The sequence below is a fragment of the Varroa jacobsoni genome, unplaced genomic scaffold (assembly GCF_002532875.2).
Source record: "Varroa jacobsoni isolate VJ856 unplaced genomic scaffold, vjacob_1.0 scaffold_555, whole genome shotgun sequence".
NCBI classification, from domain to species: domain Eukaryota; kingdom Metazoa; phylum Arthropoda; class Arachnida; order Mesostigmata; family Varroidae; genus Varroa; species Varroa jacobsoni.
This window is the reverse complement of record NW_019213457.1, coordinates 113,667-134,969: the sequence shown is the minus strand read 5'-3', so window position 1 is coordinate 134,969 and position 21,303 is coordinate 113,667. Positions and strand designations below refer to the sequence as shown.

Genomic DNA, 21,303 nt, shown 5'->3' with positions numbered 1-21,303 from the left:
TTTGTTCTTACTTATTGCTAAAATAGTACCTAATACTCTTGCGAGCAGACGATACACCATAGCTTATTGACAAATAAAACAGAGTTGGTTCAGACTTACGTGTCTGGCACTAGGATTCCACGTGAGAGTCTGAGTAAGCTGTGCTATTTTTTCTTAAGCTAGTTTAACCCTGTGTTTAATTGAGTCATTGTTATTACCTGTTTTATACCAGTAATTCGGCAATTGCCAGTTTTGCAGTTAAACCTACAGTGAAACTACCAGGGCGAACTGGAAAATGACTCCGAAAATGAAGACAATCGGTGTTAAACGGACGTCATCGAATGATAACACGGCATTGCATGAAGATGAGGCTGAACGCAAAAGATTTGTACGTTGAACAGTTCCAAAGATGGACTTTTTAACTCGGAATGCTTGTAAATATTTACATCTAAACCAGGTCTTCTATAGCCAACTACTCAAATTGAAACCGATATGTAAAGACTAAAATATGTACATTTATACAATGCAAGGCATAAGTATTATAGGTAATAGGCACACGCACAAATATACATCATAGTGTTATGGAAAATACTTTTCTGGAGCAAACAACATATGTATCTCACTATCCCAAAAACCATTGCCAAATATGGTTCTATTCCACTTTGTAACTTTTTTAATTAAAAGCAACAGCTTGTCTATTGATATGGCTTCTAATGGCACAAAATAAATTTTTTTATAAAGAGGTGAGGTTGAAACGAAATATTTCCGTGGGTAACGATTTTTTCAATTCACAGTCAATAATCCATTATTTATAAATATTTCATACACCTAAAAGGAAATCGTAAATGTTAAGTTACACTTATGGTTTAAGCCGGTGAATCACGTGAAGCAAGAATATAATTTTTCTTAGGCATGAAATATACTGTTGGATATTCAAATACTTTTACGAATTCTCACCATCAAAGTGTTTCGTTTTTACTCATTCATCAGACATTGCCTTTTCTGTTTTAGAATTCACTTGTCCATTTTGAAGGTACTCAGTCAGGGAATTTTTAGTTTTAACGTAAGCGTGCTCCATTAGATTAACTATGATTAGCTAGAAATTGCATTTCTAACTTTGCATTGACACTGTCTTGAGTTGACGCAAGGCATCGTTTTTTTACACATTGATCTTGTAGCCTATTTGGAATAATGATCACTAAAATTTGGTAGGAGCTGCTACATGAAAAAGTAATGATACATATATGAAGACTTAAAAGGATATTAGTTTGGGTTTCATAATAATTCATTGTAAAGTTGAGTGAAGAATATATCAGTAGGATAACAGGGAAATTATCAGGAGGGAATACGTAGATGCAATGCAATGCAATTTTTTTACAACGGGATAGATAAAAAGAGATACTATAACATAAATACAAACATTGAATAGATCGGTAAAAATGAAATCATAAAGCAGTTGTGTATTGAGTTACATTCATCAGCAATATGGTATTGATACAAAACTTAGATTCGGCCTGTCTTTTATGCAATCTAATCAAAAAAGATAAAGAGGTACAGATGGAATAGGCTAATAATGATATTAAAGGGATCTACTGAAAACAGCTGGCGTAAGTGCGAATGGTTCAAACTGCATTCTGTCCAGTTGTTCTTCTACTAATGAAGTTATTATGCTGTTATTATGTGTCTTGCATATACCTTGCATAGAGTGAAGTCGTCGAAAAGCGTATAAAGCTGGATAACGCTATGTCAAAGCAGGCCGCTCGAATTGCAAAAGAAAAAGAGATATCCAAGAGCCGTGGTGTAATCTACGTAGGGCACATTCCACATGGTTTCTATGAAGATGAGTTGAGAAAATATTTTTCACAATTCGGAGAAGTGACCCGCGTTCGGGTGTCCCGTAGTAGAAAAACTGGTAAGAAGATCGCAACCCTTAATACTGCATTGTGCTCTATAGCTTTATCTAACTAATATAGGTACAGTGGAAGGACATGTTAGCAGTTACAGCGTATTCAAGGGAATAATCGAATTTTCGCGACTTCGTAAATGTTTTTTTTTTTGTAAGTAACGTAGAGTTCCAGATGGTCTAGTGTATTTCAAAATGAAAAGGAATAGACAATGCCCAGAAAAATGTATGTTGTGAACAAAATTTGTTTTAACTTAGTCCTTCATTATCTTAACAAGAGTTTGGTATGCCTCGTTATAACCCTTCATTAGTTTAGAGCACACAGTAGCATCTAGATATGTATATGCAGGATTAAGAAATGCGAAAGGTGTTTCTTTGGAACGATCTAGTTTACAGAAGTCATCCAAGAACGCCTTGCAGTTTAGATATTTAAATGAATATAGCACGTTTTATAAACTGGATAAACATGTTTATTATCCAATCTAATACTTTCTAGGTGGCTCACGTGGTTATGCCTTTGTAGAGTTCCTTCATGATTGCGTCGCTAAAATTGCTGCCGAAACAATGAATGGTTACCTGATGTTTGAACGTTTGCTAAAATGTAGTGTAGTTCCTAAAGATAAGGTGAGTCTTGCAAAACAATGTTGCGTGTTATATGAGGATAACCGGTCGAGCATATTTTAACGATAAACAATTTTATATTGGACTGCGGGAAACATGAGAAACACAGTTCTTCGTACCTTTAGTTCTATACAGAATTCAACAAGTTTTGAAAACGGGCATCAAAAATACACGTTACGCTCTTTACTGTTACTTCACGGTTGCAAATGTATGTTGGCGGTGGCTCCAAGCGTAGAGCTCAAAGCATATATCTACATTACTAGGATGTTGGCTATAGGTCTGACCAACAATTACTGATTGATCCCTGTGCAAAAGCTATTTTCTATTTTCACTATATAAACATATATATTTGCGTCTGTGAGAGATAAAGGTATGTAACTTATGTAATCGTTCTAGGTGCACCCTGATATGTTTTCTCTACGATTTCCGTTTCCCTTAAATCGTGAGATCACCCGAACATTTATCAATATGGAAAGAACCGAGACACGAGTAGACCGGAACAAAGAACTTCGTTTAGCTCGGCTCCAACAACAGATAGAATCGCTGAAAGTGAGTGTCATGCGGGCTCAATTCTCACCGAACAGTAAATACGAATCGAAAAGTTTGATTTATTATCAGATTTGCAGAAAAAACATACTGCCCCTTACAATCCGTAATCCTTTAAAACAAATATGTTTGCCAATAAAAATTTGCAAAGTCAACGAAATATTCGATAGGAAGTATTTGCTATGCCTTTTTTAAGTAAAATTTGCATTGTTCTTTCTTAAATCTATCAAGTTGCGTTGATGTCTCAACACCTATAACTTTTGTCACTAATATTTCTTTCCGATCTTTCATGACTGAGACACGCCGTACATTCATCTTAGAGTGACTATTTTGAAAAAGCCGTAAATTTAAAATGCACAACCGAATCAGCCCTATATTTAGCATGGCCAGAAGTTTGAAGAAGTTTATCAAACAAGTGTTTATCAATACTTTATTTAGTAGAACGCTAAGAGTAAATAACTAGTTGAAATTGGGTACAATTAAAAATCTCTTAAAATAACCGCAGAGTTCATTTATGTTTTTGGAATACTGGTTAATAATTACAATAGATAACGAATTGAGGATTCGCTGACCTTTTGACCCCTCTGTGAAGAGAAAAGCTCGTAGTGGTTGGGAAGATATATTCTTCATATGTATTTGATCGTTCCCAATGCTTGCAATCTGGAGAATTCTAACCGCAAATTGCTTTCTAGGATCTGGGGATTACGTATGACATAACACCTTTCGGCACGAATGTTAGTCACGCTATCAAGTCTGTTCCAGAATATATAAAGCGCATGAGTGCAACACCTAAACGAGTTAAGCCGTCTCAATAAACGTCCCTATAATCTGTTTATCGAGATTTTTGTTTCAAATTAAAATTAATAAATGTTAAATAAGGTTAAAGCGGTCTCAATAAACGTTCCTATGATCTGTTTGTCGAGATTTTTATTTTAAATTAAAATTAATAAATGTTAAATAAGGTTACCCAGCAGTTAGTTTGGCGCAAATTTGGCAAAAACGTATCCCTTTGAATCGTATACATGTATGGTCGTAGGTAACCCTTGAATATGGATAGTTACTTACGCGCACGTCGTACAAGCAAGAGATCAAACAAAATTGTCGTTGCCTTTATTTTGTCAAAGTATTTTCCATCAAATTTTAATCAAAAGCATTCATAAAGAGAATTTCTAATAACTCTCCTGTATAAGAATGGGGTTAAAGGTTTCTCACCAAGAAAAAAATTTTTAAGACGTGAAAATCCATGAAGTTGGTTAGAAGGAATCAGACGTCGCATATAGCGCGTTCCTTTCCGCTGGACTTTCCTCATCGTATTAAAAAACAAGTCCCAAAATCTCATATGAATACAATTTCAATAGTTGATATCTACAACGAAATACCTCCTGCGTGGGCAGAGTGGATAGTTTGCGTGACAGCAACCTTTTCTTTACAAAAACAGAACGGGCATGCTTAATATTGTGCGCGGTCAATATTGCAATATGTGTAATATTTGTAGTCAATATTTTAAGTGAGGCCAAAACTGAATATCAACTCTATAAGATTTAGTAAGCAAACTACGCAGCAAACTATATATATGATCAGCAAAGTGTCCTCACTTTTCTCATGATGACACACCTATCACGGAAAAAGCGGTAGGTAACCAATAAATACGAAAGAGATACAGAACGTACTAAAATGTCAGAGCAAGTCTTTTCAATACGGCAGCTAATGGGTACTTATTATTGTGTCTACCACATTTTTTAATTAATAGTATTCACATGCAATATGCAGTGGTTTGCCCAGGCAACTGAGAGAACCGTCATTTCTCGCTTTACCGAGTTTCTTCGTAAGATACCATAGGTATACGTTATGTGCACAACCGTACAATAGCAAGGGCAATCTAATGCGTTCGTTTGTATGTTATTTACGGTCTTCATGCCAAAATATACCTTTGCGTAAAAACGTCATAGATTATAGTTAGACCTAATGCGTGGCTCGTAGAAATGCTTCTATCCACGTTATTATTTGAGCATAATAAATATTGAAACAGCTAGCTTTATATAAAATTGAAATGTGCGAGGACATTTTAAAAAGCCTCGACAAGAAGTGAAAACTGGCATAACACTAACTAGTATAACCATAATAATCGCAGTAGCTAGCCGCATACGTAACTGGATGATATCGTTTTGGCGTTAAATGTTCCAAATTTTAATAATGCGTCTTCTTACACAAAGATTACAAAGATTTCACCCATTCAATTAAGGAAATTAAAAGCTAGACCATTTTATCGAACAGTGCAATTCCGGGAACAAGTTATTATACCAATAATCTGATCTATTTTGTGGTTTTAAGGTAAGATTAGAGCTTCCAAGGCTTGTTTTCTTATGCTAATACTAATGTAAATGTTTGTACCTTCATTGTGAGCAATATCAGTACGTATTTTACTTTCTGCGGAAGCGGGTCCTAAAGTAAAATACATTGAGCGGTACGGTTTTTTCCTCATACATAATATATATTTATGCTTAGACGTGTTCGTATTATCATTAATGATGACGAACTCGAATACATCCGCCTAGGCAGATCTTGGGTTGGTAAGGGCAAGACTCCCATGTGGTAATAATAATGTTTCAGCGTCTTATTTGTTTAAGTTATAAAATGTGCAATGGACTACTCAAGTAGCACTTTACTAGATGAATAATAATTTTAAGGAATAATATAATACGGTGCGAATGGCGAAGTTTTAAGTTTGCTTGCAATTGTAAATGTCATTTATTCTATTATAGTAGTTTTTTTTGCATCATTGGAAAAATATAAAATAAATGGAATTGTAACAGGCTTTTTTATGAAGTGCTACGTGTTTTGATGTAACCACCCTTTATTCCTATATAATAAATGTTATTTAATGAATCATGACGTACCTTTATACGACATGATGTTGTGCAATAGATGCACGCACATTACAGTGGTAATTTTGACAAAGTAATTTAAAAAGAAACCCTGTCATATGTAACAAAGCACGCGCAAAAGTTGAAATAATCAGGTCAATAGGTATCACAATAAATCTTGATCAGGTCTTCTCTGTAATCCATTTATTACATTATGCAATACTGAATGACACAGCAGGTCTCAAAATACTTATAGGGGACTTGCTTATTTTAATATGCTATGGTAGACCCACGTAATAAAACTTCTCTTGCATATTCTTGTTGCTGTAGGTATATAATCAGGGCACATGCTTTTTATCAACGTAACGGAAGACCAAACTGTCCAGCATCTTACAGTAAAAAGCCGCAAAAATTATAGGAGGGTCAATGTTGAATCTTTATAATATCGCATGATCATTTACCTATCCTCTTTTGTATTATTGCTGTCACAGGACTCTAGCGCTCGTTTTTGTACACCTTGTTTGTTACTTATGAGGTTTATATTCGATTTGGCTACTAAACTCTGGAATGGTAAGGTGCAGCACAAACATCTATGGCGCTCAAATTTATTTGAAACAGACTATTCTGATCGCATATCATGCTGTTAAGTTTAAAGGCCTCAATTGCAGAAATATTCTACCGTTTGAGCAGATGTGCTCCTTCCTTTCAGGAAGTCTTTCACATTTAGGAGCTCTTTTTAATAGGAATCAAATGTTATTTAACTAACCACAATTACATTTAGTCATTTGGTATGCAGACGAGGTAGTGAAGCCAATAGCTTAAGTGTTACGTTATTATGATGCTCTTCGGAGAATGAGTGTAAACCGTGGCAACCCTTTATTACCCTTGCTTCTATGTGTAGCCGCCAGCATGTGGCCCATAAGTCCAGTTTTTCCTTGGTCTGTTCGTCGGCGACATCCAAGGACTACTGGCATTCGAGTCCGTTCCCCTACTAGTGCTGGTGTAGTGCCATCCTAATCCAGATGATGCGCTAGTCACTGGCCTATCCGCCATGGTTGGGATGTCTTTCGAATCCTACACCTGGCGTAGCTCATTCGTAGCTCTTTGTTCAAGTGCAGCGAGTACGGTGTGACTCATGGTCTGCGCATTTGCTCGTAATCGCTCTGCCTCTGCTTTAACCTTTTCACGAGTAGTTTCATCGACGAGGTCTTCACAGTTGGTTATCACATTGTAGTACGCACCGCACATAGCTGCTTCTAGGACCTTGGCTCCTACCTGTGTAAACAATACAATTAGAAAACCTACAGATGATCAAACAGAATCCCGAGTTATTGTAGAGTTGTTGACTGTAGCCTATCGCTCTGTCTTGTCTGTCAATCAATAGAGAACATACCGCATATACCACAAATCCAAAAAACTAAAACTGTTTCGAACTCAAACTCATTAATGAAATTTAAGTACTGTTTTACAAACGGAAAATACAATATACAGCTGAGCATTATTAGCTTGCATGCAATATACAGTATGAAATAAATTCAAAAGTAATAAGTGAGGAGATAATGGATTCAAGAAGAGAGAAGTGTTTTTCGATACTACCAGAGTATAAAATAGAGTCAATAGATCATAGCCAATATATAATAAATTTTGAGACATACTCCGGATACAGAATAAACACCTCTTAAATAACGATTAGATTGTTACATGGGGAAAACAGCCTGACTGCACAACACAAAGGTTATGAGTTAATTCTTCGAGCAATTAAGATCAAATTGTTCAATATTCGCTCTGTTTACAGCAGGATTGAGAATTACTGGGCCGTTTAAATAATAACATTAATTATTCAGTACTGGATTTTGTTTGAAGAGGTCTAGGGCGTCAGAAATATTGTCAACAGTAAAGGGACCTCGTTCGCGCATAACATCCGGACGCCAAGTTATGGATACTGTAATTCAAAAGAAGGAACAGATTTTAGCTTATACTAACGGCCGTCCTAAAGAACAACAGTGATCTTCACGAAAAAGAGGCTACGCTTGAATAGACCCCCTATACATCTAGAGGAGAGTACTGGCGCAGAGAAATCGTACGGATACATATCCTTTTGGGTCAAACCAAACCAATTACACGAAGCAGGCAATGACATCACTCGAAAAGCTGACCGAGGCACTCACTGCCAGACGCTGTAAGTGTGGAGCGAACTGAGATACCCAGATTGTACTGAAGTGCTACAGCGGGGTGACTAAAGTTAGACAAGTATGAATGAATACAAATTCAGTCATCAGAGAACCATGAATCGGGTCTGAACCGGTGCCGAGCTACCAACAAGCAACATATTATACATGGCAGCGGACCGTCAACCAATATGAAAACGGAAAAAGCTTTACAAGGCACAGGGATAACGTAGACTCAATAACGAGGATAGCGTGTGTTTACAGCAACGACAGGGAAAGTTGACTACTCGGAGGTTCTAACACGTGTATATATCGCACTATTCATAGTCGCTTTATGAGTATTATGGATTCTAGCATGGGATAAAGTTAGGAATACTAGAAAATAAGTACTGTAAAGTATCGGATAAACGTTCTTGCGGTGACTACTAAGAGATACATTATACATGCTTTTCTTATTAAGAGTTATCCGTAAGTTATTAAGAGTAATGGTGTACGAAAAAAGTTGCTATGATTATTGATACGCTAGGATACATATTACCACAGCATACAAACAAAATTGTCGTTGGCGCAGTACCTGTAAATCAGCCTTCGAAGCAATGTTGCAGATAGATGCCAGTTCCTTGAGGGTAGGCCACAGTCGGTCAACCAAGCGACATACCGAAAGCGGTACATGAATTGCATGTTTTACTGCTGCCTGCACAGATTCTTCTTTTACCTAAATGTACAATACAATAACTCAATCTGTAGCATGAAACTGAAGACTTTTTTTTAATTTCGTAGATTTAAAAGTACGTTGAGGACTATTTGTTGACTATTGAACCCATTTGTTTGACATAAAATAATATCAAATAAAAGGGTGAGGGAATGTTTTGCTTGGCGTTCAATATTAATTAATAATGCCAAAGAAAAATTTTAGTACCTCTTCTACCCCACACCGCTTTGGGATTTTCGGGTATCTAAAAAAAGTATACCTGCGCTTCCTCGGGGGTCGCTGCCCCAAGCCTATTTGCTGCCACGATTGCCATGTAAGCGTCGGTATCTGCATCTACGAGAGGTAATAACTCTTCAGAAGCTCGATGGACAACAGGAATGAGACGACGCATTGGTTCATCGAGATGTTCCCACGCCTTGCGTCCAAACGACAACTTTCCGACCATGGCTGCTAGAGCAGCGCCGATACTCGCACAAAGAGCAGCCACGGATCCTCCGCCAGGCGCTACTGTCCGAGCTCCGACCCGGCGCACAAAGTCCCGCACCGGTAGATGCACCAGAAGCCTAGATGTATCCTCCTAGCAGACACATAAGAATAAAAAATATGGTAAATATAGTCTTTCAAACCTACTAGATCGTCGCCTCGAACATTCCGATTTGGTAAATTATTTCTTATATGGCTAGTTAGAGTGACTCTTAGTTTTGCAGATGCATAGTGAGATATACTATATTCTTGAAGGTTAATTAATAGAATTTTCAACACTATATATACAACGGCAAGTTCTATAAAGTTATATAAATCCGAGAAGTTGCATCCTTGTGAAAATTATTGAAAATAATTGGTTTCCATTGAAAGAGTATGATTTAGGTTAGAATCTTATGTCTGTTAGCGCTATGTGATACACAGCAGCCAAAACTTTAAATTTATTAATTACAAAATTAAACTTGGTCATTTCTTATATGGAGGCTAATCTGCATACATAAAATTTGGTGCTGCTTCACTTCGTCGAGTTGCGTATTTATCCACCTGAAGCGAATTTAGTTTTGTTCGACATGAAATTATAATCATATGACACTATGTTACTTTGCATCTATTACATGCAGGATTTGCATTACAATCAACCTGATGCATTGCTGATGATGTTCTAAAACATGTACTGACAAGGGCTAGCAAACTGGCAAGATATTGGTGCTAGCGCTGGTCAACTTTGCCGCTGTGATATGCGCTTTGCCTGCCAAAAGAAGAACTTGTGGCATTGATGTGTTGACCGCTCCTTCGATTAGGTGGAGGGAACTATACTGTGCGGACGATTTCTGTCGTTGTAACTGAATAAATCCAATAAAATGAAGGCGGCTTTCGATCGTTTAAAGTACAATTAACTATTTGTGTTCTCCCTCTACCTATCTACTCTCGAAATCATGTTAACTAAAATTTCGCCCTGTATCCTGGCAATCAAATTCTTCACATTCCAAATTCTTAGATCAAATTCAAAAACTACCAAATTCAAAATATTTTATTAAATCTTTGAATTTTGACTGTTATCCACCGTGAGGCACTGAGTCAGCATGTAACAGTGTTGCCCATACAACATTACAAAGCGCGCCAAATCACCTATCAAACTGTTTTTACTATTTCGAAAACCGTCTTCTTTTAAATACAAAAAAATGGCACTTCCATATGCACAATGTTCATACCAAACATGTTTCAGAAGATGAAAACATTCATCACTCTCGCAAAATTTACTACTTGAAAAGTCCCGCTTTCCTGCCATCTATAATAAGCCGAATTAGAGTATTAACTTAACCTTTGTTAAAGTTTTTATTTTAATCTGAGCCTGAGAACATGAATTTACGAACTGAAACGATGGAACATAAACATTTTATGAAAGATCATGATTGGATTCTACATACCTTAAGCATATACTCTATGATTCGTTCCTGAGGGTCGAAGGGTGCGATCGAACTGAGACCTAAACGATTGATCACAAGATGTAGCTTCTGGTCTTCTTCAAGGATGAATAGCTTCTCCTTCTCGATGTAAAAGTCGGCAGCGTCTAGCATAGCTTTTAGTGGTACCAAACCTACAATCTCTGAACCCGTGACAGGAAGCCGCATGTCTGCCGCCTGGCGAGTCAGCTCCTCGAAAACCTATAACCATCGTACATGTTTTTTAAATCACTTTTACGACTGGATTTCATAAATGGGCTAAGAGACTTTAGATCTAGCTAACAATCTTTCTCAATGAGCCATGCTAACGTCTCCTTGTGAGCGAAACTCGGGTTCGAGTTTTGGAACAAAACTTTTGCTTCGTGCTTCAGTAACGGTTACTGCATGGTTACAAGCTACAAAACTAGACACAGTTTGTTCATTTTTAGAACAAAACTTCTGCTTCGTACTGCTGTAACGGTTACTGAATGGTTAAAAGCTACAAAACTAAAAACATTAATTTGTTCAGTTTAGAGTATATATAGACTAGGCTTCGTGCTAGGAACTAGCAGTTTGAAGCAATACTGAACAACAGTGTGATATGAAATATGATATAAAACAAACTACAAAAGGCATTAGGTTATACCACTGAGTCATTAAACCGCTTGTGGTGCAAACTTGACATTTATAAATAAAGTTTATAATGCACCTCATTCAACTAACCTGGTGAAATGCGGTGACGTCATTGTCCAGAACATTACAGGAAACTTGCGCGAGGTTTCTTTCAGCAAGCCACCAGCCTACGGCCTGGACACGCTTAAATAGTCCGGGCTGCTGTATTCCGCGACCCTCTTCCCGAATATTCAGTGCTAATTTATGTGCTTGTTCTTTTGTTGAGATTAGGTTGACATTATACGCGATAAGAAATTTGCGCGCCCCTGCCATTGTTGCTCCCCACTGTGGAACAAACTCTGCCGGACCAAAATCAGGTCGCCACTCCGGCCTTTCCAGCTTTGCAGCGAGGCCCTATAATATGTTGATGTTTTATTAATACGCTTATAGGAAAAGAATAAGCACTTTTTTTCGTTTTTCTTAATTATCCGGACGGAATCACGCGTAGAAAGATGATAGGATTTAATTGCCCAAAAACTGAAAAACTTGATGAAAATTCAAAAAAACCTTTATTTAGGGTTGTACAATGCTAAAATCGTCACTCTTAGCGGAATAACCGAACTTAATAACATCTCCACGTACAATCCACAGATGGAGTAAGGATATTCTACCTGCGCTTGAAGAATCATTATTATATTTGGACTATAACATCTATGCATATAATTCTCTTATAATTTATAGCGCCAAAACCTTTTGTTAGTGATGCTTTGGAGCGGAAATATTACTGAAGTCGTAGCGTTCCAGCTAAGTCGTGCAATTTAAATCCTCCGGATGTTTTTTTTTAATTTTCCTTATCCGATTTTAGTGTGATTTAGGAGTGTCGCAAAAATTCTTGCTTTGAAGTTCCCTTAGACACTACTACTAAAGCGGTGAAGTAGGTACTCTCAGCCTTATAAAACAACTTTTATTTGAAGCCAAGTATAAAATTCTATTATAGAACTACCGTAGGAAACCGACCACTCATTAAAATACAATTGATGTAGCAGTTTTTCGAACTTTAACAAGTTCATGTATGTTCTAGTTGGAAGAATATATATGTTAAAATAAACACATCGATGTCTCTATGAATCTACAGTGAATATCCTATAAAGTTCTCCTATGAAGTCAGTCGATAACATGGCTAGCGCAGCCTACTTCAGTACTAATTACCTCTACTTACGTTAGATTATGGGTGAGTAGTCGGAAACTTTGTTACCTCTAGATGTAACTTACCTCATACTCCCCTGCACGTATTTGCGCCACCATGCGCCGGTGTTCTTGGCGTGCAGCATAGCCATAGAGAAACACCGGAACCTAGAATTGTGTTTTCATTCATGTACTTAATATTATATATATATATATATATATATATATATATTACACCACTGCACCTACAAAATCCGCGGTAAGTCCCACATTAACAGACTCCAGGATTTCTACTGTTAACTGAAATGGATAGGTATTTATTATCATTTTTGAGATCCGCCTGTTTGGCTGCTTATTCTGCAAAAAGAGTGCTGTGATGTATTTTATGAACGACGTTTGTCTTGAGACCATAATGGTACAATTACACGATTCAGTTTTCCTAACCGTCAAATCGGTGCAACCTTCGAAAGCACTTTTCTCACACGCCTGCTTTCTTTACTCTAATTTCTGGAATACTTAAAATAAGATCAGCCATCACTGCTCGCCGCGGCTCTACAGCAACGCATTTTAAGGCTTCCATAAAGGCGCCCTCAACCTTAACAAAACGTGCGAAATTATGGTCCACAATAGTTTTAAGTACCATAAAAGTATATTTTAATCCAGCACTAGCCGAAATGCGAAGTATGCTGTCCTGTCTACTTCTGTAAAATGAGATCTGTGGCTTCAGCCCGATAACAGTTTTTCTTGGCCTGTGTTTATACCTTAAATTGTCTCTTCATGGATTTTAAGCAAGGCCATGACATGGCAAATTGGGACGAATCCACAATCCCTTATTCCAGCGCTCCTGGATATATTACTGAACTCAACGTTGCGTACTTTGCTGAGAGTGTTTCATGTTTGAAGATTAATTACGCATTCTGTAGTCATAGAAGTACGCGATTTGTAATCGAAAACAAGTAAGCCTAAACAGTATTTGTAAATGCATGGTTTCTTTTTGTGGGTGCACAGCTGTTCACCAAGGCTATATATACAGGAAGAATATAATCACAAAAAAGATTTGTAAAATATTTCGTAAAGCAACTAAATGTTTCAGCTATTCTGGGTTGTTTGATCCTTTATATATATATATATATATATATATATAAAGGACCAAACATATATATATATAGCTATATATAGGTAGCTATCTAGAAAACATATATGTTTTCTAGATAGCTACCTTTCTGTAAGATTCTATTAACTTCTGTAGCGTTAAAGTTACTGTTGCGAGATGGGCCATTTGCATCTTTAAATTACGTTACGTTCAGCATAGCTGCAGTACACAGCTATCGGTTCCCCAACTGTACGATCCAAGTACCAACATCGACGAGACTCGTAGTGCAGCAAGCAGGCACGGAATGCTAAGAGGATCATTAACTGAAAAGTTGTGTTACTTCTACTCATACGATATCTCTTGATGTGGTAGATGTGTTTCAAAAATCACTCATAAATAAAACTAAGGTTATTAATATTACTCAAATGCCTTTCAAGATATTTAGATGTGGTATATGAGAATTACCTTAAGCTCAGCTGCCAGTTTTTCACCAAACTTCCGCGCGCAGTACACGCACTCTTCCATTTCTACACCTCGGACAGGAATGAAAGGGCAAACATCAAGTGCTCCGAGTCGGGCGTGCTCTCCTCTATGGCGTGACATATCAATCAAAGAGAACGCAGCTTTGGCAGCCGCTAACGCGCCTATAATATGCAGATCGTTATTATAAATAACAAGCCATGTATACTGCTATCTTAGTTATATATAAATTACCATCAAATTCGCACAAATAGCATCTGCACAACATTGATTGATTTCTGATGAAATGACACACAGTTGTTGGGGTTCTAATTAAAGGATTCTGATTTATGAAATAACACCAAAAACGGTTTACTATCGAAAGTGATATAGTTGTGATTAATAATTAATACTCAGTTTGTACATTTCTATATTATATATTAAAATCCAAACTTACATGCATTGTCCCCCTATAGTTTAATATCCCTCTTATCTTATTTGAGGGTTTTTAAGAGGATATAGAACAAGGTGATACAAGGTATCACCTAAAAAAGAAGCTATGTAGCCCCGTTTACTTTAAAAACAAAAGATACTTAACAGGGATGATCAATATGGTAGGTCTAGTAAGCTGGTCAAATGCGTGCCCCGGAAGAGAGGAATTTCTGTATTCTTGGAGCCGTTGTTTCATCTCAGCCCCGTTTCACTATGTTTTGCGTTCGGTAAACTTCTGCGAATGATGTCAACCTCTCTACTATCCGAGTTAAACCCCGTTTCACTCCGAAGACCGTTTAGTGAGGAGGTGGCTCTGAAGAAAAGCAGTAGTGTTTTTTCTAATAGGCTCGGCTAAAAAATCTAAGGGGCAATAAACTCATGACGTTTCAGCCATTTAAGGTCTAGTAACTCTAACACTTCTATGTATTAAATCGTTCAGTATGAAACGCAAGATTGCGAGTGTTAATTTCCCAAGCTTCTTCATCAACGTAGCTATAATATTCTCGATCAGAATACGTACGGTATTATCAATGATATGCTATTTGGATACTAAGCTAAAAATCTGGAGTAGAATAGTCCGAGAGTCTATAGAGTCTCTCAATGCAAATTCGATATATTGAGATCTGAACAATTTTATTACCCAGATTAAAAAAAATTGTAATCTTTAGGGATAACGTTTCGTCAGTATTACGAATGACAGATAACCTTTAACTGTAACTTCCACACCGTTAAATAAAGTACTGTCATACAGTAAAATATTTATCTTTGTAAACTAATTTTGGCTGCTTAATATAGTGGTGTTTATTTGTCATTTCCAGTTGTTGTCAGTAACTTCTAGTAAAACCAAAGGACAACACTCAATTAGACCACTGAAACACCATAAGCTTCCATAGTTGTGCATTTAGAGTAATGTGCTGCCAAGTTGTTGCATCTGCCCATTAATATGACTGTCTACGTTTATATGAGAAGCTCAGTTTTTTAAACTTCACGAGGGCTTTTCTACAAGACACATCTTCCACTTAAGAATTCCTATTTGGATTTCTTTAAACCAATGTAGTAGATCCTCAACCGAATACAAAATCTGTATGACGAACTGTTTAATTCCAAGATAAACTCACATTCGTAAACCATTTGAATTTTCTGACCTTCTATGGCTCACTGTACCTTACTAGCTAAAGGCTTGACTCATATCGTCACAGTAAACGATATCAGATTTCAAAGAGTTCAGATGTATCTTCCCGTTATAAAGTAGCGCAATCTTGAAATGCGAAATCATCGTGGCTCGCATTTCATATTGAACGATATTCATAATGAACGACCTAATATAGTCTTAATAAGAGAAAAGTCTCTGGCTTATGGGCTCGGTATCAGGTATAGGTACTTCACGTACGATCTTTTACAATATTGAGATCCATTATTTCGAATGATTATACGGTAGCTGGATTAATTCACTTAATCTAAATTTTGTAACACAGACACAACACGTAAGAATATGTTAATGTCTTTATGTAAGCGGTATTTGGTAACTTCGTTTCGTGGTCTGGGCTTTAGGCCACCTACCCTCAATAACGGCATCTGGTGATCCGACAAATGTGTATACAGTTCGGTTGGTAGAAGCTCCAGGATCAACGTTGAGAACGGTGCATCCTTGCGTGGTGCTAATTGCCGCCGAAATCGCTTTAATCACATCAGGGCGTTGGCCCTCGCTGAAATTTGGAACACACTCGACAATTTTTGGACGGCTAGCCATGGTAAGAATAACGTTTGTTTGGTTGAATCTTCAATATATCGTGTCGTATTACGGTGCACCGGTGTCACAAACGCAGAATTGCTCTGTCAAAGGCTGTTTTGCAGAACACGCCCGAAACTTTAGTTATTAGAAAAAAGGTGGGATTAAATGCAAACGTTAGCGAAATAAAAGCCAGATTGCAATAGCTTAATTTATGAAGATTAGCCGTGAATATATGTTTCGTGGAAGGCTTTCACAACGGTCAGGATGAAATCTGTCACTGGCCGGCGGTGTTCTTGTGGGGTACTGGCTGCCAAACCATCGCGGAGGTTACTGTAGAGGTGACCGAAACAAGGGCCAACATTATCAGGAATAACTCCTGGAGAGGGAACTCCTGTAGGAAAAAACCGGATAACATCGTATCTTTATTAGAATCTTCTGGAACCTTTGTCATTTTTGTTTCTAGACGGAGAAAAATATGTCGTCAAACATGGTAGCTCCATGTTTAGTACATTTGAGAGGGTCTCCCTAACGGATGATATTGTTCTATACTATAAGCAGCTTTTGACGATAAGAAAGCCACATTCAATAGGAAAAGTGAATATGACACTATTTGTACACGCTTAGGTAGATTCACTGCCTCCAGTATCGAGTATTGCTGGTTCAAACCGTACAAATGACATACTCTCACGGTAAGTGGTGGTGATATAAAAGAAAAGATATTATAAATATTGGCATACGGAAATTGAAATATCAGAATTACGCAGATGTTAACATATGATAAACATATGTGGTATTGAACACCCGATGTATTGAGCTTAAAATTTATGCACTTTTGTTTACACTTCAAATATCGATCATGACTTTACTTACACGGACAGGATTTCACCGCTGGCGGCACTTTTGTAGTACACAAGATCGACACATTTAATTTTCCATAAAGTGCTTCCATAGAGCACGCAGTAATTGCCGAAATCGGATTGCACCCTTAAACAAGCCAATACTTTGTTGTCAGCTGTCGGAATGAAGCTTCTATAGCTAGCAGCGTGATCGCGCAGAACATTTTGGGCAAATCTTTATTTGTTTTGAGAAAATGCAGTGCAGTTTGCAAAGCCTTTGAACGGATTTCTAAAGCTGCTAGAAATTGCTATCCCAAGGTTAGTGCATCAGGCAGACTTATAATTTACCGATAGATCGTCGAGGGCAAATGAAGGCTTTGACCTCTTGTCTAGTATTCTGTGATAGATATCTAGGTGAATAACTGTGGTCGGTGACTCAGCTGACCCCTTCGTGTTTAGTTGTGCTACGTTTTGATGCGCGCAAGAGGAACATATTTAAAAATACATACCCAGTTGTAGATAAGATTCGTTCCACGCAAACGCTTTTTCCTGCTGCAAATATGATCTTCCCTCGGCAATTAGAGCAGGCCATTTAAAAACTTTTTTAACCAAATTAGCAAAATGGGGTTCGTCCTTCATTAGACATAATGACTATATTGTATATATCTATGGTATCTACCAGAGTCTACCTTATAACTGTACACGAACCATTATACTACGATATGTAAGGATGCCACATATGCAGGTGAAGACGGGCCATATAAAAATGTTGCCATTACCGACACAAAAATAAATGCAAAGAATAATTTTTCTTGGTCGATGTAATTTCAGTAGCTATTGCGCTTGCTTGATTTCTGTAGATATTTGAGATACTAGTTTCACTATGATAAACAATGATGACGCTTATTATAAGTATTACACAACTGCTAGTATAAATTAGTTACCTGGCGGTCGCTCAGCAGCTAAAATATAAGTCATAAGAATTACTAAATCAAGTCGCAAAACTCTTATAGTTACAACATGAGGGAAAAGAGCAAGGCGCCTTTCATATAAAAATGCAGTCCCATTCTTTAGAATTGAAAGGGCATAATTTAAAAACTGTTTCTGATAGTTCGAATCAACTTTACGGACATGCAATTAATTTTTGTGAAACCTTCCAATTATTTGTGCTCTGAAATTTTTTCATATCCTAAAATTATGGGAGTAAAACAGCAGTAGTACAAATGTGGTTACGAGCTTCAGGCTTCCAGCATTTTTGGAAAGGATCTGTGGTACATTGGTTCCAGCGATATCAATATATATCCTGTTGGGCATGCAAGAAACCTGTACATGACGTGCTATGCCAGTCGTGTGGGAAGGTACGAAATTAATGGTTAATTAATCAACTAAACAGGACAATAATATATGAGCACTTATACAGAAACTAAACGGTTTTAAGCTTGCCATAAAGTTTTAATATTTAAGCTTATATTGTATATTTTTACTCTCCATCAAATGAACATATAAAAGAAAATTTAATAGAAGGGTCGCCAAGGTTCAAATGTGGTAACGTTAACTATTTAAATATTTATTAAGGTGCAACCAGCAGTACGTGATAAAAACTACTTCAAGGTTTTGGGTCAGGAGGAAAAATTTTCTCTTAATACCGTTGATCTGCAAACAAGATTTATAGAGTTGCAAAGAATCCTTCATCCGGATAGATTTGCAAACTGTTCTGAGGTAAGTTTATCTCAAGGCCTTTTCATATTACCGTTCTTTGTTTGAGGTTCTGAGCTTTATTACACATTTAGTAATCGTTTTGCTCAGCTTACATAAATCAAGCATAGCTAAAAAACAACAGTTTACAAAATTGATTAAAAGCTTCGATACGGAAGTTGTTATTATAAATTACTAATCATTGTATTTCAAAATATCCTTTCAAAATATACCTGCAAATATCTTTTTAAGAGTAACCGTACGCCAAGCGATATTAGTAGATATAAACTCGTTGAACAAGTATGGTTGAAATAAACTACATACTGAAAATTCAAAACTGAATTAAATTTAAAAATAAAAGTCCTGAAAATTCAAGGGCTCAATACAGCTTAAAGTTCAAAAGGTGGAAAAAGATGCGAAAAGCTACGTAGTGACTAACTATTAGAACTTATCTGGTCGACCCAATAAACCTAATATTTCCTTCTCTGAAACAATTGGAACCTTAAAAGCTTTCTAGGTCTAAACCTTAATAAAGATCTTCTAGTTTTTCACATGAATGTCTTTGTTTATTCTCTTCAGGAGTCAGAAAGCTGGCAATAACATAGATTATTGATTTCGAATAAAAAAACGAAGCTTTAATTAGGAAGTTTGGTCCAGCATAAGAAGGCTCCAATTTCAATGCACCATAATATAAATACATACATGTGACTACGGAGAACTGATGGGCATATAGGGAGGGTTATTTTTAAACATGTCTATACAAGGTGCTGTCGACCATCCGTACACTAGAAAATTCGTGAAGAAGTAAGAAATAATGATATCAATAACTGTATCCGTAATATTGTAAATAAAAACAATGATGATATATAAAACACAAGCTGTTGTGCTAGTGTTTTACATCATAATGTTAAGAGCAAATTCCCCTTTACCCTATGTTTTTATTTTCCTGATAAGCTATGAATGAAATTTTTGACTTCTGCCTTATGGTTAATTTCTTTTATCAATCCTTATGTTACCTAACGTGAGAATTTTGAGCTTTAACAAAGGATTTCCCACCAAAGTCGCAGAAAAAAAATTTTGCGACTCAAGTCGGAAGGAAGGGCGTTTAATCTCTATTTTTTAATAGATGATCTAGTCGTAAGTCATAAGTTGGTGTGCGAAAAATTACCACATTGGAAAAGCCGCCACATTGAAGAAGGAGTTAACTATGGGCAACCAGTTGACCACAGCATCTGTTTCAGGAAGAGAAGTCTTACTCGGCTGATCAATCTGCAATGGTCAATGAAGCGTACCAAGTGCTCTTAAAACCCATCCAAAGAGCTACGTATCTACTTAAGGTACTCATAGAACCTCTAACTCGTTTGAACATCAGGTCTTAGTACAGCCGTCTGAATAAATTTTTTCGTTTATTTATCGTTCTAACAACGAATTCATATATGGCATATTGGAAAACCTTATATAGCTACCTTTCTGTACTAAGCCACAATATTTTAATTTCTATCTTATGCTAATTCTCATTCCAAATTACATTACCCTAATACCCATACCAATACCTAATATCCTAATACGCATACCAAATTAATTTCCTATTAGTATCAATGGAATTCAATATACAATGAAAGTTTCCTAAAAAATGATTTGCTCTTATTCAGTATTACTTTGAAATGCCTTTTTGTTTCCTAAATATCCTAGGTAAATGGAGTGACGCTGGACGAAGTCAAACTGCCCCAAAAATTCCTCATCGAGATGATGGACCTGAATGAGCAAGTAGATACAGTTACCGATAAGGTAGATTCCTTTTACTGAGTACATCAAGTTTTTGAGACATATCAGCCCACCTTATAAGATCAGCAAGTTCATCTCACGTCATTGCTGTTAGTTACTGCTGCAACTGTCAATCATGTACTTTGGATCTAAAGTGATTTTAAGGTAGTTTGCGCTGACAGTGGACCAAAAGTATAAGATAATCATTTAGACTTTATTAAATTAACTACTCATTGTGGAAATACAAACGTGTGCATAATATGACAATACTGCTAGTAGACTGTCGACTAGAATAGAAGTAAGATTGAAAATATTTCCGTTGTTTAAAAAAACTAAATGTTTCTCAATTGTATGCTTTCGATGAGAATTTGCATTATCTGATTGTCTACGTAATCTTATAGGTGAAGAAGACGCTTCTAGAGAATATTATTAATATACAAGAGGCTGCTATGGCTGACCTTCAAAAGAGCTTCGCTGAGGGAAACAATGTAGAGGCTTCAAAAATTCTTGCTAAGATCAAGTATCTTGATAATCTTATTAACAGACTCAAATAGGCCAGCCTACATGTCCGTAGAAACAAAAATTATATGGAATAATCTACAAGTGAAATTGAATACTAAACACTATAAGTACAATGTACCAATCTAGCGTTAGCTGATTCCATGCTGTACATAATAAGTTGTAAAATAAATGAACTTGACGTATCACCATAAAAAA

The 21,303-nt window shown here is 36.7% G+C and overlaps 3 protein-coding genes across 8 annotated transcripts; 2 read left to right on the top strand and 1 right to left on the bottom strand.

The window, feature by feature from the left end:
* The first annotated feature begins 59 nt into the window (after nt 1-59).
* LOC111261443 (MKI67 FHA domain-interacting nucleolar phosphoprotein-like) lies at nt 60-3,965 on the top strand. 2 transcript variants are annotated; one of them, XM_022834952.2, is made up of 6 exons: nt 60-133; nt 230-367; nt 1,684-1,891; nt 2,379-2,506; nt 2,900-3,052; nt 3,742-3,965. In XM_022834952.2, exons 2-6 carry the CDS (start codon nt 275-277, stop codon nt 3,862-3,864), a joined length of 705 nt encoding a protein of 234 aa, XP_022690687.1. In that variant the 5' UTR covers nt 60-133; nt 230-274; the 3' UTR covers nt 3,865-3,965. The 2 variants fall into 2 exon arrangements, with proteins under 2 accessions (XP_022690687.1, XP_022690686.1); XM_022834951.2 differs by having other exon boundaries at nt 83-133; nt 212-367.
* Nucleotides 3,966-4,124: 159 nt separating this feature from the next.
* LOC111261440 (formimidoyltransferase-cyclodeaminase) lies at nt 4,125-17,288 on the bottom strand. Of its 3 annotated transcripts, none has more exons than XM_022834947.2 (9): nt 17,162-17,288; nt 16,120-16,682; nt 14,074-14,252; nt 12,603-12,683; nt 11,442-11,744; nt 10,704-10,940; nt 9,053-9,370; nt 8,656-8,796; nt 4,125-7,188 (listed from the first exon to the last, which is right to left on the bottom strand). In XM_022834947.2, the coding sequence occupies exons 2-9, from the start codon at nt 16,307-16,309 to the stop codon at nt 6,988-6,990; spliced, it is 1,650 nt and encodes a 549-aa protein (XP_022690682.1). In that variant the 5' UTR covers nt 16,310-16,682; nt 17,162-17,288; the 3' UTR covers nt 4,125-6,987. The 3 variants fall into 3 exon arrangements, with proteins under 3 accessions (XP_022690682.1, XP_022690684.1, XP_022690683.1); XM_022834949.2 differs by lacking the exon at nt 17,162-17,288 and adding an exon at nt 14,666-14,872 and having other exon boundaries at nt 16,120-16,217; XM_022834948.2 differs by lacking the exon at nt 12,603-12,683.
* On the top strand, nt 16,950-21,303 carry Hsc20 (iron-sulfur cluster co-chaperone protein HscB-like protein, mitochondrial). Of its 3 annotated transcripts, none has more exons than XM_022834953.2 (6): nt 16,950-16,980; nt 18,370-18,485; nt 18,703-18,846; nt 20,064-20,159; nt 20,515-20,610; nt 20,988-21,303. In XM_022834953.2, the coding sequence occupies exons 1-6, from the start codon at nt 16,965-16,967 to the stop codon at nt 21,138-21,140; spliced, it is 621 nt and encodes a 206-aa protein (XP_022690688.1). In that variant the 5' UTR covers nt 16,950-16,964; the 3' UTR covers nt 21,141-21,303. The 3 variants fall into 3 exon arrangements, with proteins under 3 accessions (XP_022690688.1, XP_086824828.1, XP_086824827.1); XM_086968702.1 differs by lacking the exon at nt 16,950-16,980 and adding an exon at nt 17,355-17,445 and having other exon boundaries at nt 18,343-18,485; XM_086968701.1 differs by lacking the exon at nt 16,950-16,980 and adding an exon at nt 17,356-17,445 and having other exon boundaries at nt 18,340-18,485.

Coding starts and splice junctions, on each gene's coding strand:
- LOC111261443 (XM_022834952.2), top strand. CDS start 275: ATGACTCCGAAAATGAAGACAATCGGTGTTAAACGGACGTCATCGAAT. Junction 368..1,683: donor AGGCTGAACGCAAAAGATTT/GTACGTTGAACA, acceptor TACCTTGCATAG/AGTGAAGTCGTCGAAAAGCG. Junction 3,053..3,741: donor AACAGATAGAATCGCTGAAA/GTGAGTGTCATG, acceptor ATTGCTTTCTAG/GATCTGGGGATTACGTATGA.
- LOC111261440 (XM_022834947.2), bottom strand. CDS start 16,309: ATGGCTAGCCGTCCAAAAATTGTCGAGTGTGTTCCAAATTTCAGCGAG. Junction 12,684..14,073: donor AACTGGCAGCTGAGCTTAAG/GTAATTCTCATA, acceptor ACACAATTCTAG/GTTCCGGTGTTTCTCTATGG. Junction 10,941..11,441: donor ACGTCACCGCATTTCACCAG/GTTAGTTGAATG, acceptor CGATGGTTATAG/GTTTTCGAGGAGCTGACTCG.
- Hsc20 (XM_086968702.1), top strand. CDS start 18,351: ATGTGGTTACGAGCTTCAGGCTTCCAGCATTTTTGGAAAGGATCTGTG. Junction 18,847..20,063: donor GATTTGCAAACTGTTCTGAG/GTAAGTTTATCT, acceptor CATCTGTTTCAG/GAAGAGAAGTCTTACTCGGC. Junction 20,160..20,514: donor GAGCTACGTATCTACTTAAG/GTACTCATAGAA, acceptor TAAATATCCTAG/GTAAATGGAGTGACGCTGGA.